Raw genomic sequence first — 17,660 nt, 5'->3', positions numbered from 1 at the left:
ATACCTGTTTCTTTATACGGTCTCTTTAAAGGACAATTTGCGGTTTCCAATTGAGTGTGGTATCTGACTGCGTACACCTGTGTTTCTATGTGCTTCTATTCATGTGAAATTTGCAGGCTGCTGAAGCAGGAGGGAGGTTTGCGTAAGCACTGGTTAACATGCTGATCCCTAAGTATACATAGTATGTGTAACTGGAACTGCATTTTTAAAATTTCAAATATATCCATGGTCACATTTCTATGTTCTTATTGTGACTAATTGTATGAATTTCATCACAACTGTACAACAAAAATCAATTTAGAGAATATATCATATCATGAAGTATCTTTATCAAACAATGCACATAATTGGTGACGGGTCATACGGCACACTATTTTCTAGTGCCTTCTAGTTATAGTATATGAACCAAGCATGGTTCCTAAAGAACCTCGAGAATTTACTGGAAACAGCATGGTTCCTCTATTACTTCCACCCGAATCCTGTAAAAGAGACTTATCTAGGTCTTGTGTATTTTGTTCTCTTCCATAAAAACAATAAATTGCCAAAAGAATGGTTTTCTTTGTATAAATCACACTCCATCACGCCCTCATCCCCATTTCGGAGAAAGAGACAGGAAATTTTCCTTTGATGTTCTTCTATCCCTTTGTGTTGAAAAACCCTTTGGCCCCTATAATTAAATCAATCTGCTATATTTTCCTTCAATTATTGAACTACACTCTAGCTTAATGATATGATCAGTCCTGGCCGGTGAGGGCGGCGTAGAAGAGGACGTTCCAGGTGTCCGGGAGTCCGGCGACGCACCAGTGCGTGCAGTCCTCGCCGAAGATGCCGCCGTTGTACTTGGTGGGGTGCGCGTCCTTCCTCAGCTGCGACAGGTAGGTGAAGTCCAGCAGGTACACCGGCTTCGCCATCCCCGCCAGGACGCGCCTCAGGATCGCCTGCTGCGGGATTGGCCCGCCAGGGTACGCCGCCGTGCCGTTCAGCGGCTGCGTCTGCCCCATGCACGTCGTCTTCGCCGACGCGCCCCAGTCCTGGCCCCTGCACGAACCCTGTATTGTTAGCTCGTGGCGCAAACAGAACAGTTGCAGGCTCGCTGCGTCACGAGCTTGCAAATTGCAGCCCTGTCCCATCGATGGTATATAAGAGCACGTGTAGTGGTAGATGTCTATAATACGATTTTATGTCATAATAGACAAGTCATAGTGTAGGTTAGTTATAAGTAATCTAAATGATATTTAATTATAAAACGACACATGAAAAGATAAGGTCATAAATAACAAATGTTAACATAAAAAAGGAAATACAATCTGTCTCTGTCATATTTATCTTTCCTTCACGTTAGATAAAATCTTAAGTTATTTATTTTCTAAATGGTTGACATCACCTCATTATGCACGCACTAAATACGGACGCGCTGCGACTGTGAGCATGTGAAATGCTCCAGGGCAAGCTGGTGGCTGAGGCTGAGCGGTTCAGTTGTTGCAGTCGAGAGCAAAGACATGGGGCCTGCAACCTGGTAACTGTAACAGACTTGTCCCTTTCTTTTGACAAGCATGAAATGGGAGCGCGCAATTGTGCATGCATCTACCCCTGAAAGACTCGCTATCGCAGGTGATTGATTATGAAGAAGCAAGATTTGAAAGAGGGGGGGGGGGGGGGGGGAGGCGATCTTACTTATAGTGAGAGGGCGAGATACCCTGGAAGAAGACTTTGGTGCTGGTCCGAACGAGGTTGGCATCGACCCACCTAGCCCAGGTGTGCAGCGCCTTGGTGAAGGCCTGCGTCCGGTCCATGTCCTTCATCAACGTGTTGCCCTCCTGGATGTAGTCCCAGCTGCAGCAACAGACACACAAAATGCGAGATCAGAGCATTCTTCAGGCACCCAACTGAACCTACCCGAGTCAAAAAGCATGACGAGGAACGTAGCATTCTACTCACGGCTGCGTCGGGCCTGTTCGCGGCCACCAGTGCCAGGAGTCGAAGACGAGCACGTCGGCGTCGAGCCAGTTGCGGCCTTGGTCGATGACGTCGAGCTTGAGGATGCGGCCGGCCTTGTCGTTGACGAGGTCGACCAGATAGTGCGTCACGTAGTACACCAGCGTGACATTATACTCCTGCATGCCACGTTAGCAACATCGTTACCTTCGCCAATCTAAACAATGTACAAGAGCAAGATCCGGACGCCGTACTAGTATCATCTACACAGGAGTACACAACCTTTCACGCTCACAGCTGCACGTTGCGTCTCCATTTCCCACTTTAGGTAATGTAAAAGCGCCGCGCCCGCACGCCAGGGCAATCGTTCTTGGTCGCCCGATTTGTATCTTGCGGTCATCCTTCCGCCCACTGAACTCGCTGCTTGTGCGTCCCATGTGCCGGTACAGGGTTCATGGGAAGCTTCTGGTCGCGTTTCGTGTCCAACCGTGTCTACGCCCTGGTCACGCTTGGCCCGCACGGCGCCTGGTTAGGAGCAGCTGGGGAAAGCGCCCCCACCCCCTTCCACCGGATTGGCTCACCATGTTGCATCGCCTGCAGGCGCCGGTGTGGGCTCCACTGAGCAAGTGTGTGGGTCCCAGCAAGCGGGCGAGGTGTAGCTCAGGCGATAGAATCTAGCCACCCTACCCCTCTCCTTCCATTTCATCTCTCCGAGGTATGCTTCTTAGTTACTCAGCTTTCGTTGTTGGCTCCTCGGCTCCTCGCTCTTGACTGCTCTGATTAGTGGTTGTGCTCGCGCTTATGAGAGCCACCCTACCCCTCTCCTTCCATTTCATCTCTCTGAGGTATGCTTCTTAGTTACTCAGCTTTCGCTGTTGGCTTCTCGGCTCCTCGCTCTTGACTGCTCTGGTTAGTGGTTGTGCTCGCGCTTATGAGAGCCACCCTACCCCTCTCCTTCCATTTCATCTCTCTGAGGTATGCTTCTTAGTTACTCAGCTTTCGCTGTTGGCTCCTCGGCTCCTCGCTCTTGACTGCTCTGGTTAGTGGTTGTGCTCGCGCTTACGAGAGACACCCTGCCCCTCTCCTTCCATTTCATCTCTCCGAGGTATGCTTCTTAGTTACTCAGCTTTCGCTGTTGGCTCCTCGGCTCCTCGCTCTTGACTGCTCTGGTTAGTGGTTGTGCTCGCGCTTACGAGAGACACCCTGCCCCTCTCCTTCCATTTCATCTCTCCGAGGTATGTTTCTTAGTTACTCAGCTTTCGCCGTTGGCTCCTCGGCTCCTCGCTCTTGACTGCTCTGGTTAGTGGTTGTGCTCGCGCTTACGAGAGACACCCTGCCCCTCTCCTTCCATTTCATCTCTCCGAGGTATGTTTCTTAGTTACTCAGCTTTCGCCGTTGGCTCCTCGGCTCCTCGCTCTTGACTGCTCTGGTTAGTGGTTGTGCTCGCGCTTACGATACCCATTGAATCCCGGTGGGCTGGGTTGTTTCGGCGGTTGCTTTTTGGTTGACCATATTCCTCCTCCTAGCTCCCCTTTGATTTGTCACCTTTTGAGTGATCGCTTTCTTTGATGCCTCCTCTCTAATTTGTTATCCCTTTTGGGTAGTTGTTTTCTATGTTGATAGAATCAATAGGAGGTGTTGCTTGCTCTTTTAGCCCTACCCTCTTTGGATTACTTTCCAATATTTTCTTATATTGGTTGGTTGTACTTATCGATTTCTCTTTCGACGGTTTTAAGGTTCCCATGGTCTTTTTCCAAAAGTCTTTGTTTGGATATTTGGCTCATGTGCCGTTTGTTCCGTCCATCACTTTCGGTTACTTCATGCAGTTGACCATTCTTCCCATGTTTGTTTATTTCTTTGTGTTCATTTTGTCGCGTGTTTGTTTGTTCCCTCTTGTGATGGGATCTGTATGACCTAATGTTGCTCTCTCATTACTGCTTGTTGGTTGGATATATAGCTTCCCTTTTTTAAAGTTTGTTCGTGTACACAAGGAGGGGGGAAGAACGCCAAGGGATGGAGCACAAACTGAACTCTTTTTTTTTTACTTCGGTTATGCTCACTTACCTATTGCAACGATGGAGTAGCGAAAGGGGATCCATTCTGATCTGCTCTTCCTCATTGTCTCTGGTTAATTGAAGATCTAAGTTCTTTTTTAAAGTTTATTTACATGCGCAATGAGGAGAATATGATCCCCCTGGGGTGAGCTGTGCTTTACTACCTATTGCAGCGAAAGAGTAAAGGGAGATCTGTTGCAGTTTGCTTCTGTTCGTCACTTCTTGTATGGCGCTGTTGGCACCCTATTTTCTCCTTCTTTCTGGGATATAGGAAATTAAATAAACATGTGCTGGTGTGGGCTTATTAGGCTAATGGGTATCCTTCATTTCCATGTAGCTTTTGTTCCTATTGTAGCTCTTCGTGTTGCTCTATCTGCAAGGAGCGTGCCACAAGGTCGAGTTTGCTACTTTTGGTAAGATATGCCTCCTCCTTTTAGTGTCCCTGAGCAATTTGTTCATACCTATGTTATGTGAATATCTTATTATCCATTGGTTGATGCGTTAAATTATTAGCCGTATTTTACTTATTACCTATATTACATTATTTTGTCATGCATAGTATCGTGACCGATACATTGTTCCCTCTCTTTTTTTAACCTTTTTCTTGTCCCTTTTTCCTTCACTCCCTTTTCCTTTTCTCCCCTTCATGTTTTCGTTTTACCCTCTCCTCCTTTTACTACTTGGTGAAAAAGAACCCTAGCCAGAGTAACTTGGGGTAACCATATGTTTGCCGTTGGAGCCTCTTATATCTCCCTCCTGCAAGCTGTCATGGTTAGGTGCCGCTTGACATACGCTTCATTACTCTGTGAAGTTGTTGAAGATGGAAGTGTTCTTTGTGGAGTGGAAATTGAATTGCCTTTGTTGAACTTCCAAAGTAGCTCACGCCAACTGTTTTTCTGGTCATGTGCTCAGGCAGGGTGTGCAGCTGCTTATGAGCAGGTTGCTCTTCAAGCTGTTGCCTGCCTTCAGAGCATATACGGTTTCATTGTGGTTGATTATAATTTCCAAATGTTAGCTCTTTCAAAAAAAAAAATGGTTGTGCTACGCTAAGTATAGCTGCTGAATCTCCACGTTTACCAAGTCTGGCTACAAGTCTTAGGGACGGTGGTTTGTAGTGCAGTAATCAACTAGAGATGCAACCCCACTATTCCTTAAAGGAGTTTGTATCGCTTAAATTGTTTATTTAGTTTTCACTTACAGTGTTACCTTCCCCCTAATATATTTACTGTGTTGTACATAGCTTGCTTTGCTAAACATTCCACTATTGATCAATAAATACCAACTTCACTATCCACTACCATTAAAAAAGCATTCACTAACATTTCTGCCTTGTATCGTTGACTTAAGGTGCCATAGACTCTGTTCATTGCCTGTTCATCGCCCCTCCCCCAATTGGTCCCTACATAAACCTGTGTTTTCCCCATTGGTAGCTAATGGAGACATATACGATTCAGCCACACGATGACACTGATGCTACGTCATGTGCATTCGTCGACCTTGCTCTTTGATCCTACCTCTGTTTAGTATATTTAGCGCATGCTATTTCTAAGATTACCAACTCCAGACCATTCCCCACTTTTTCTCTTTTTTCTTCCTCCCCCTCCCCTTCCCTCAACCTGCCTCCCATGGCTACTATTTCGATGACATCCAGCATCTTCATCTGCGCATCCCACGTGGTCTAGGAGCGGAACTCATAGAAAACAAAGTATGTTCCTTAACCATACAATTCTAGATTTGCAACAAAAATTATTACACGCCTAGATATAACTAGTTGTTATTGGTCAATAGGTGATCTTGCGCAAGACGTTGCGCACCACTACCCCTTAATTTTGAACCTAGCTGAATGCCACCATAAACGTCGAAAATTACTAGATCAACCAAGATTGGCCATAACAGGTGATCGGTACCAGTTTCTAGCATGATTATGTTCCTCTTGCCCTTGTAATAGTACTTGCCTTCACTATCTAAGCCATGTTTATTGTTGTGCTATTCTAGAACCATTAAATAACAACAACATCATTAGAATGTGGGCGGTTCAGCCAAGATTACATTGACGCGTTGAAAGGTATGTGCGCTTACCACGCTGTGTCAGTGCTCCCAGTAATATCATTGTGCCTCTTGATGCCCCCTCCCCCTTTTTGGTTCCCCTCCATGCTTCACCCTTTTTTCCCACCTAATGCAAATAAATGATTAATTGTCTACATTTGCAGCATGCTCATTATCTAACTAATCATTTATGTTGCTTCTTTGTGTCTTTCTATTGCGGTGCCCTTTCTATGGTGGTGCCCCACTACTGTTGCACCATGGCCTATATTCTAATTCAAATATATCACTATATAGCTTCTTATCCTCATCACTCCTATTTTGGCGCACCTGACTACAAATGTAGATATTACCATGCTATATTTTGGCTTGGGGTAAGGGTAAAATCTGATTCATCCATAAGAAACAATAGAATAATTTATAATTCTTGTTGTAAAGGAGACAAGATTTCTATACCACCTTTTAGAAATCGACCTAAACCCCTAAGAAGCTTGGCTCAATTCGATGGTGATGCTGTTCCAAAAAGTTTTAAAAAATATACGCTAGTACAACTGTTTATTTGCCTTTACATCAATGGGGGCACACATCGACCGCTCTATGAACGATGGTCGCGGCCCACCTGTTTTCAAAATTAATGGCCAAATTCATCACCTAATTGGGTATCTACTTCCACATGATGGAAATCCTCCTAAGTTCATACAATTATACATATATGATACTGCCAATGAAGTTAGGAACAGTTGCATGCTTTGAATCCAGACGAAATACCTACCGACCCTTTAGACCCAAGAATAATTGAAGATCTAATTAAAATGCTAGATAACCACAATCCATTTGCAAAGAAATTCAGGCTTGCAAGAGATAGGCTAAGAGATCATGGCAATGAAGAGTTCATTATCAGTATCATAGGCGCAAAAGTAGGTGACCTAGTGCAATATAACTTACCTACGACTGATCAACTTGCCATGCTTGTTGTTGGTGACTTCACATTAGACACATTCAAGTGAATCAATTAGAATCTGTGTTGTGAAGGTGATCCAGTGCAATATAACTTACCTACAAACTCATGCTGGCCAGCTCCAACAAATATCTGCGTTGCATCCTGCTTGCATGTCACTTCAGTATCCCCTTCTCTTCCCATATGGTGAATGCAATTTCCAAATTGGAGTGCACTATAGTGGTATCAGGCCCCCTTGTACAAGGACGCGTGCTAAAATAACAATGCAAGACTACTTTCCCTATATGTTACACTATAGAAAAAATCAACCAAATCCATATTTATGCTACAATGCTCTATTCAGCCAGGCCAAAGTCGATGCTCGTGCATGCATAAACGAGTTAAGACTATGGTACATACTTAGGAACCAATCTACACTTAGAGTAGAAAACTTGCAAAGTATAGCTGATGTTGTTAGTCGCAATTGTATAGATGGCAATGAGATTGGCAAAACTATATTACCAGCTTCACACACTAGCGGTAGACGATGCATGATCCAAAATTATCATGACATCATAGCAATATGTAGAGTGTATGGCTCACCAGATTTCATCACGACGTTTACATACGATTCAAAATGGCTAGAAATCTCTGAAGCACTGAGTTTTGAGCCAGGCCAAAAGACAACAGACAGAGCTGATATTATCGTGAGAGTATATAACATGAAACTCGAAGAACTTTTAGAAGATATAAAAACCAGTGTAGTGTTTGGCCCCATTAATACAGGTGTGTGCTGCTGTTTATCATAGCATATTTTCCAAGATTCCTCTCTGTTGATTCAAAGTTCAACAATACTTATACTGCTTTATCCTTACTAACCCACCAAATTTATCCTCACATCCGCAGTACTACATACCGTTGAATTCCATAAACGTGACCTCCTGCATGCACACATTATTATATGAATCTCCCATGACACCTCACAGTCGACACATGCATTCATTGATTCATACATAAGCGCAGAAATTACAGACCCAAAGATTGATCCCCTAGGATACACATTAGTTGCTGAACACATGACACATGGTCCATGCGGTTAGAAGCACCAGGATAGTCCCTGCATGAAAAATGGCAAATGTTCAAAAGGGTACCCTAAGTCTTTTTAGGTTGAAACCACAGTTGATGAAAATGGCTTCACAGTGTACAAAAGACCTGATAATGACCGGTACATTCAAAAGGGGAATACAAGGCTAGATAACCGATGGATAGTTCCCTACAATATGTATTTGCTAAAACAATTCCAAGCACATACCAACGTAGAGTGGTGTAACAAAGGCGTTTTTATCAAATATCTGTTCAAATATGTGAAAAAGGGTCCATATTGTGGCAAAGTTTACATTAAGAGAATAAGAAATAGCTAGGATGCACCATACAATAGTGAAACCTAGACTATAAACAAAGTTAAAGAATACCTAGGTTGCTGCTACATCTGCAAACAAGATGCATGCAGACGTATATTCGCATTCGATATCCATAGACATTTCCTAGCTGTACAAAGACTCCTTGTCCACTTGCCAAATGAAAATAATATAACATATATGTCGAGGGTAAATCCCTGACAGTGATTCCAGGGTATGTTGGACAGTGGGTGCGTGATCTTTGCTCGGAATGTGTCTGCTGAATCTGGTTGTGTGTGTGACTCAAGAACATTGGGGTTTATCCAGGTTCAGCCCCCCCTCAGGGTAATAGCTCTATATCCTGTGTATTCTTTTCTTGTGGTCTAAGTTGGTTACAGATGATGTTCTCGCCAAGCCTTCTTCTCGACCTCTTTCGCCTCTAGGCTTCTCTTTTTTCCCCTAAAAACCTCCTCTACAAGCCTGATACTCCTCCCTTTATATATCAGAGGGAGAGAGGATTTACACGTGAGTCAAGACATAGACTTAGCCCTAGCTAGAGCTTCCCACCTAGGCTCATCATTACTAAGAGCAGTCATATCCATTCGCTCTACGGCGCTACAGAGCCTGTCACATCGCTCCATCAGTTGCGTCATCCCGGTTGCCTGGACTGCCCTGTCCCGTCCCCATGCGCCGCCTGCGCACTTGCAAAAGACCTCTTGACACGCCCATCAGGCCGTCCTAATGGGACACGGCAGCTCTACGTTGGCCATGCTTTGGACGACCAGAAAGAGGACCTTGAGAAGGAAAATACTCGAGTGAAAAGATATTTATTGTGATTTAGACTGTTTGGACACATACCTGTCCCGCGATCAAAGGAGACTGGTCGCGGGGTTTTCTCCTGTAACCTGGGGACTGGTCGCGGAGCTTGGTCGGAGAGCCTGGTTACATGGTCGCTGATTGGTCGCGCGGTCGCTGGCTGGCCACGTGGGGTGACCACGGTTCCTGACAAATGTGGCATGCAGCACCTACTAATATCTTATCGGAGTGGGTCCGCCCGCGAGGGGACCCCACTATTCTTTACACCGACAATATAACACTGATGCTAATTTAGCTAATGTTATTTCCCAAGACTTCCTCTGTAGAACCATACTGACTGAATGGTTCGTGGCCAACCAAACATACCCCCAAAGAAGAAACCTAACATACTGCGAATTCCCTTCAATGTGGTGGTGGGATGAAACATTATTGGCAACCCAAGCAAATAGGGTCAAGCCTAGGTCGCTTATATTATGTACACCTATCTGTTGGCGAGCGTTATTACCTCAGAATGCTACTAATGGTTGCTAATAGCGCGCAAAGCTATGATGACGTTAGGACATACAATGTTATTACATATGCGACATTTAAAGAAGTATACAACACACGTGGACTCCTTGGTAATGACCAAGAATGGTATAATGCTTTCGGATGAGGCAGCAATCTGGGCTACTTCTGCGCAACTTAGATAGCTATTTGTGACAATGCTTCTATTCTGTGAAGTCAACGACGAATACACTTTCTTTGAAAAAGTTTGGCGAGCATTAGCAGATGATATCAAGTATAGGTTTAGAGAGGCTATCTGCAACCAAAATACCAAATGCCTGATCGTGAATTAAAAAATTACTTACTTGATGACATTTCGACTTTGATTGCAAAAAATGGAAGCAGAATTAGAGACTACAATTTGCCACATAAAATAGATAACTTTGAATCAACGTGCACGAATCGACTTATAGATGAAGAATTACCATACAACATCAAACAGTTACTACTTAAATCTGATCATTTAGTTTCAAAACTTAATGATGAACAACATCATGCCTTCAAATCCATAACATGTGCTCATGCATTCTTCTTTGTTTCTAGTTATGGAGGTACTAGTAAGATCTATTTATGGAACACTATAATAACATACTTACAAGCACGTAAAAAAATTGGACTTACAATTGCTTCCTCTGGTGTCGCATCATTGCTATTGCCGGGTGGCAGAACAACTCATTCTCGATTCAAAATTTCTTGTGACATAGACGATGCCAATATCTGTGATATCAAGCGAGGAACCATGCTTGCTGAACTTATAGAAGCAACTTCATTAGTGATTTGGGATGAGACCCTTATGACATATAGAACATCATTCGAAACACTAGATATAACATTCTATGATCTATTATCGTCCCAATCACCACACATACAACATATTTCCTTTGGTGGCAAAGCAATTGTCCTAGGAGGCGATATAAAGCAAATCCTTCCAGTTGTTGAGGGTGGTACCAGGGCATAGATCATAAATGTAGCAATAATAAACTCACCCCTTTGGAAGTATATTACTATTTTTACATTAACCAAGAACATGAAGCTCCTTTCCTCAAATTTAGACCCAAAGGGTCAACAAGAAATTGCTGAATTTAGTAAATAGGTGCTAGACCTAGGTAAAGGAAAAAATAGAAGCAACAACACAGGAAGATGAATTAGAGAGGCCACATGGATAAAGATACCACATGATCTACTCATGACCAATGGTGATAAAATTACTTGCTTAGTAAATGCCATATACCCATAGTTAGAGACAAAGCTTCTTGATGTTTCATATCTTCATGCGAGGGCTATATTAACTCCAACTAATGAGTTAGCCAATCAGATAAATTCGCATGTAATATCTCTGATTCCTGGTAAGGCAAAAGAATATCTAAGTTGCGACAAAATATCCAAAGCACAAAGTGTGCATGACTCATACGATCTACTGTATCCCATTGAGTTTTTGAACTCATTAAATGGAAAAAAATTCCCACATCATAAATTGAGCCTTAAAAAAGGAGTTCCAATAATGTTACTTCGCAATTTGAATCAATCTGGTGGCCTATGCAATGGAACACACTTGACAGTTAGAACAACGGGCAATGTGGTCATTGAAGCACAAATAATCACCGGCACTCACGCATGCCATATTGTGTTTGTTCCTCGCATTTGTTTGACATTAAAAAAATCCCAAACTGCCTTTTATACTTGAACGTCGTCAATTCCCTATAAAAGTCTGTTATGCTATGATTATTAATAAAAGCCAAGGTACATAAAACTAAATATACATTGATTAGTACCCTGTGCAACTCCGCTTCTACAGATACAAACTATCCTTCTTTGGGAATGATGGAACTGTCGAGGCTGAGATGATAGCTTTTGGCAAAGTTGCTCGTCGTATTGTTGGTAAACATGTCCAACAAGTCCTAAGAGCAGCAAGATTCGCAAATGGCACACCACCTTACATTGCAACTATAGTATCCTTGAAATTCACCTTTGCAATTAACCTAACAGATCAGAGCTACTATAATCCCCAAAAAACATATCAGATCACCTCTGTCATCGCTGCTTATGGAAGACAACATACACTTCCACATATAAGAGGCAACCAACCCAGGGATCCAACAACCTCCCAGATATCCCAGCCAACCTTTCAACCAGAAAACTGTCCTATCAATCCCTATTCCGCTCTACCCGATGCTACCCTCCCATCTAGATTCAGGAGCACCGCATCTTCTTCACAATCAGGAATTGAAAAGGTAGCCACAGAAAATATACCAACAGATACTGTTACATTGCACTCTTTCTTATGGACAATTTAATGACACATAAAACATGCTGTGGTTATTTACTATGATATAATAATGGCATGTTAAAATTATATTGCATACCTCTTCCCCTTCACTAGAACATGATGAATCGCCGTTCAAGAAAACTGAGCTTACGTAAATATCCACAAACAGTACACATGAAATCAATATCCCTTATCATTCTATTATATAATATATTAAGTGCTTATTTATATAAAATACAGGGATGTTATTGATCCATCCAAACATTCAACTGCTTGAAAAAGTCTATTCGAAGATACAACCGATTCTGAAAAGGCAAGCATGCTTTCTTCTCCTCAATATCCAATCCTCTGTGCATTTACTCCATCATAATCGATCCTATTAATCTACTTTTACTCACATCTTTTCCTACTTGTCTAGGAGGACAATGATACCCAAAAAAAAGAGCAAGAATGAGACTCCCAGAGGAGCATTTGACCCATTGCTTCACTTGACAGGTGCAAAATGAAACTCCTCCTATCCCAGAATTTACATGTTCCCTTTTACAGCTAACCTTCATACCAGTGTTCCTACATCATTTTGCATCCACACATGACTAATTCTAAGCAGATCGCACCTAGGCCTTGTTTGGTACAGCTGAAACTTATGGATTTTTTCTGAAAAGTTGCTTATGACTTCTGAGAAAAATGGTTGGCTTATGGGCTTAATCTTTAGCTTCTCATCACACTAGCTTTTCAGAAAAGCCACCCTCAGCCAACTTATCAATTTTTAGTTCATTTCATCAGAAGATGCTTATCAGATAAGCCATAAACTAGCAAATAAGACAGGCGTTTGTTTTAGCTTCTGGCTTCTCAGAAAAAGCTCACAGAATTAAGCTGTTGCCAAACAAGGCCTTAGCGCCACAAAGGTGCCTAAATCGAAAACTACTCATACGCAAATAAACAATCAATGAAGGTCACTTCCACTCAAATATTGTTTCTCTACCCATTGTCTTTGCAACTGTACCTCCAAAATACTAACCATTCCTTCTTCTTTTACCTACAGCCAAACAAAATAATGAACACATCAAGTTTGAAGCGTTATTTGCCTTTTGCCACAGGAAGGAGCTTGCTCTTCCTTGTTTTGTCTTTTTCCTTTTTCTCTCCCCCTCCCTTGGGCTTACTTTTGGACCTAGGTTAGCTGGGCTCTTAGCCTACTATCCCCAGGAAATAACATTACCACTGATCCTCCTATAATATAGTAATGTATATAATGACAAATCGGTAATACTATCTAAGCCACTGAACATAGCTGACCTGCATTGCCACACATGACTGCTGAAAGTACCATCTATCATTTGTACACATATCCATGGTGCTTGCATATAGCAATTTGCTCTATCAGATCATGACACAATGCTCATTTTTGCATACTCAGATATCACACTGATCTTTCATATGATACCTTATTTCTTACGATATTGCATGATAGAAATCAATACATGCACAAATTTATGTATATGTGTACAAATGATAGGTTCCTCTTAATAACTGCCACATGCATTATGTTCTCTTGTTTAAGTACATCCTACATTGTTGTTGTGAAGCGTAATTCCTGTTTTACAATGTCATTACATTTTCCATTGTTGTTTTTTTAACCTCTGCGTCCTAATATACTGCATTACTAAATACATCACTTTAGTTCAATTGTTGGACAGAGAAGCATAATTCACTTTGGTTCACTTTAGTAGTCTACCAATATATTTTGAACAATAATTCCTAGTTTTTTTTGCTTTTCATGGTGCTTGCATATAACAATTTACTCCATTAGATCATATCACTGTATTCACTTTCGCATGCTCAGACATCATACTGGTCTTAGATGTGATGCCTTATTTTTTATCATATTGTATAGTGGAAGTCAATTATGTATATCCACCGACGTCAAAGTCCTCTTGATAACTAACATATGCATTATGTTGCCTTGATTAAGTACATCCATCATTGTTCTTATGAAGTATAGTTTTTGTTTTACAACATCATAACTCTTTTCCCCCTTTTTTTTATATGTTCACCTATCTGATCCAGTACTTCAACTCCTATGCATTTTTTCTAGCTTAAGAAAGAAATATGACAAATGGCAGTTACATAACATATATCAACTCTTTCCATTCTACTAATTTAGCTAATCACATGATGTATATCTTGTCTCCTATAGCCTATAGGCGCCTGAGTGGTGAAAGAAATTTGATAAATGGCAGTTACATAATATATATCAACTCTTTCCGTTCTACTAATTTAGCACATATATCAACTCTTTCCGTTCTACTAATTTAGCTAATCACCTGCTGTATATCTTGTCTCCTATAGGCACCTGAGTGGTGCTCCAAAATTCTTGTCATTGAAGGGAAAAAAATTATACTACTTGCATCACTCCTTTAACATTCTATCGACATCATTTGAAATGCTTCTAATGTGTGGTTTGCTTCTGTGATGTTTGAACATAATTCATTTTACCGCACTATACACTCTATATCATGTTTTATATACGAGTTATATGTAGGCTACTATACTATAACATCCCACTGATATAATTATTCTACTTTACCTATTGAAGCCCCTTATTACTCGTACGTGCTAAAATATATACACCATAACAGTCCCATATTCCTTTTAAGATACAAGCAAATACGATCTTAAGATAAAATCTCAACACATATCAAACGCTTCTGCCGCAGCGCGTCTCGCCATTGAACTGAAGGCCTCCTCGATCACCGAACAGCCATCGAAACAGCAGCCCAACCGCTGACATGTGCGCGTGTCCTGGCGCGCGGTGTGTCGGCGCGTAATGGCGCCGTACCAGAGCTCAAAAAGGCAGTGCGCCTCTGTACCAAAGCTGGCCGCCAGCAAACGGCCAAGAGCGTACACTAGCAGATCAATTTTTTGTGGCCCTGACGATCTGATACAAACACACATAGAACAAGCGCCCCCCAACCCCAACATGGAGAGGTGGTAACTTTCCAATTAAGCGAGACTGTAGCGGACAGGGCCAGGCCAATATAGTACAAGTATCGTCGAAATTGGCGCACTACCACCAACAGGTCACGCTACATCTGTAGCCATTTGACCATCCCAGCCTTCTCACTCCGGCCGTTTTTCCCCTCCAGTTCAAAAAACAAACGCTGTTTTTTAGCGACTAAACGAGAAGAAGGTGAGAGATACGGTATTTTAGATGGTGCATAATAAAGCTCTAGGGCTGAATGATTTTTGGCATAATATGTGATGGTTTAACAATAGATTAATATATTTGATGATACGATATACATCATGTGGCTTATTATTTACCTTGTTCAATTTTGAGCCTACAAATAATATGATTTAATAACAAATCAGGCCACATGCATATTAGAATGCCATATTTTCTCCTGCTGAGGGTAGAACAAGTTTCCAATTTTTTTTAAAAAAAGAGCAATCGTTGTAATGGAAGATTTTCATCATGCTGCCGCTAACAGGGTGACTCTGATGAGACCAAAGTATTACGGAGACGACCTCACGGGTCAGAGGGACCCCTTCTTCTGTTGACTTTTGAAGTCCGCGCCCACGGCAGATTTTGTTGGGATGAGAGATCACCCGTCGCTCGTGCCAGCAGCCCCAGAATCCATCGCCCCAGTCGGGTGGGTACCGTCGCACTCGCACCGGCACCAGACACGCACGCGCCGCGATCCAACCACCAGGTCACTCTCCTGGCCCGGAAAATGTAATTATGCATGTCCGTGCGTACTCATATGCTATCCCGAACTTCTATCTTTTATCTAATATTTATTTATCTATTGATTTTATCATTTATTTAATGATATTTTTATCTATTTTTAATATGAATATTAACCTAAATGAACATTCTGATAAGCTATGCACGCCGCTAGTGAAATTTTCGCGTTCTTCATGATGCCCAGGCGGCCGGGCCGGGCAGAGGCCCCAACCCAACCGCCAACTTTTTGCCGGACCGTCGAGCTAACTTTGCACCGTGAAAAAACATAGAGGCAGGCGGAGAGAGGGAATCAATTGACACGAGCATCAGCATGTATGTATACCTCGAACCGGGCGGTGGTGGAGGGATCGATCCTCCCGGACGCCGGCGAGACGGTGGTCCGGGCGTTGGGCGCGGCGGCGTGGAGCATGCAGAGCATCGACTCATACTGGTTCAGCGCTAGCGAGTCGCCCACGAACATCACCTTCTTCCCGCTCCACATCCTCAGCAGCGCCAGCCCGTCGAACCTGCACAGAAGAAATCGCAAAATTCCAACACAATTCTCACAAACACAGTCGCAATCACAGCATGGCATTGGCAACGAACAAACGAACCTGGGCAGGGTGCACGGCGGGTCGGGCTGCCACCGGTTCTTGAGGTAATTCTTGTCGGGGCGGCCGAACTTGCGGCAGTTGAACTCGTCGTGGATGAAGGGGCAGAGCGCCGAGTCGTAGAGCGGGTACGAGTCGTCCACCACCCAGCTCCCCGCGGCGAACACGTCGCAGGAGCGGGCCGCCGACGCCCGGTGCTGGTGCTTCCGCGAGATGATTATCGCCGCGGCCGCGGCCGCGGCCGCGGTGCAGGCCGCCAGGAGCACGACCACCAGGACGGCCGGGCGCTTCATCCCCCTGTGCCAAATGCCAACACGACAGAGGTGAGCGCCGCGGTGCAGCTGGGAGGAAGGAAGGTTTCCTGTGGCGGGCGAGGAAGGAGTGAGAAGTGTGAGGGCAGGGAACTGGTATATGTGGCCACCCCTGCCTTCCTCATGCGCTTTCTTTCTCTTCCTTCAATGGCGGGTGACGCTGGTGTTTCTGCCATGGATGGATGGATGGATGGGGCACAAGGTTTGGTTGGATCCATGCCGCTAAGGTCCAAGAAATGGCTGCATGCTAATTGATTCATGCCGGCTTAGGTCCAAGAAATGGTTGCATGCTAATTGATTCACTCAGATTGATAGATTGGTTGGGGTGAATCGAATCGGAGGACCAAACCCACTCATTGGTGCTAATTGATTCACTCGTTGATTCTAATTGATTCACTCATAAATTGATAGAGTGGTTGGGGTGAATCGAATTGGAGGACCAAACTTTCTCACAAGCGCAGGGAACCGGCCGGAAGGAGCCATCAATTTGGAAGCCCGATTGCTGGCTGTGTACTCCTGGGCCTGGACTGCTACGAGTATGCGGCGGCAATGGCATTGATTGCTTTCTTTCTCCTCCTCGTGAAGAGTACCGGACCGGAGCTACCTGTTTCAGACTGGTAGGAGTGGTATTGTTGAATTCGGTGCGCGTTACTGATCGCAGCTTCGTGCGAATCCAGGCAAATTTGGCGATGGTACTACTCGATTGGACCCTGGACAGGGACGTTTCTGTAGGTAAAGGTATTTGGATTAGCAGGGTATTAAAAGACTATTTTCAACCATATTTTTTTCATTTTATTCTTTTTCTAATTCTCTTTTCTGTTTTCGTTTCCATTCCTTTTATTTTATCTCATCTTCAACAGCTTCTTTTCGAAAAAATCGTGAAGGAAAAAGAGAGAATCCCATCTTAGAGAGAATGACCTTGAGAATCCCTTCGTGATGAGAACCATAATGGAAAATTGTTGGAACGCTGAAAGGAACGAAAATCCCATCACAACAGAAATCTGGATCGTGAAGGAAAAC

The 17,660-nt window shown here is 43.3% G+C and overlaps 1 protein-coding gene across 1 annotated transcript; it reads right to left on the bottom strand.

Annotated features, from left to right (window-relative positions):
* Positions 1 to 319: 319 nt before the first annotated feature.
* LOC133915404 (protein trichome birefringence-like 38) lies at positions 320 to 17,304 on the bottom strand. The gene is made up of 6 exons (XM_062358550.1): positions 17,086 to 17,304; positions 16,333 to 16,626; positions 16,062 to 16,245; positions 1,939 to 2,114; positions 1,675 to 1,833; positions 320 to 1,038 (listed from the first exon to the last, which is right to left on the bottom strand). The coding sequence occupies exons 1-6, from the start codon at positions 17,121 to 17,123 to the stop codon at positions 735 to 737; spliced, it is 1,155 nt and encodes a 384-aa protein (XP_062214534.1). The 5' UTR covers positions 17,124 to 17,304; the 3' UTR covers positions 320 to 734.
* Positions 17,305 to 17,660: the final 356 nt, after the last annotated feature.

The sequence above is a fragment of the Phragmites australis genome, chromosome 4, assembly GCF_958298935.1.
Source record: "Phragmites australis chromosome 4, lpPhrAust1.1, whole genome shotgun sequence".
NCBI lineage: Eukaryota > Viridiplantae > Streptophyta > Magnoliopsida > Poales > Poaceae > Phragmites > Phragmites australis.
This window is presented reverse-complemented; position numbering and strand designations above follow the sequence as displayed.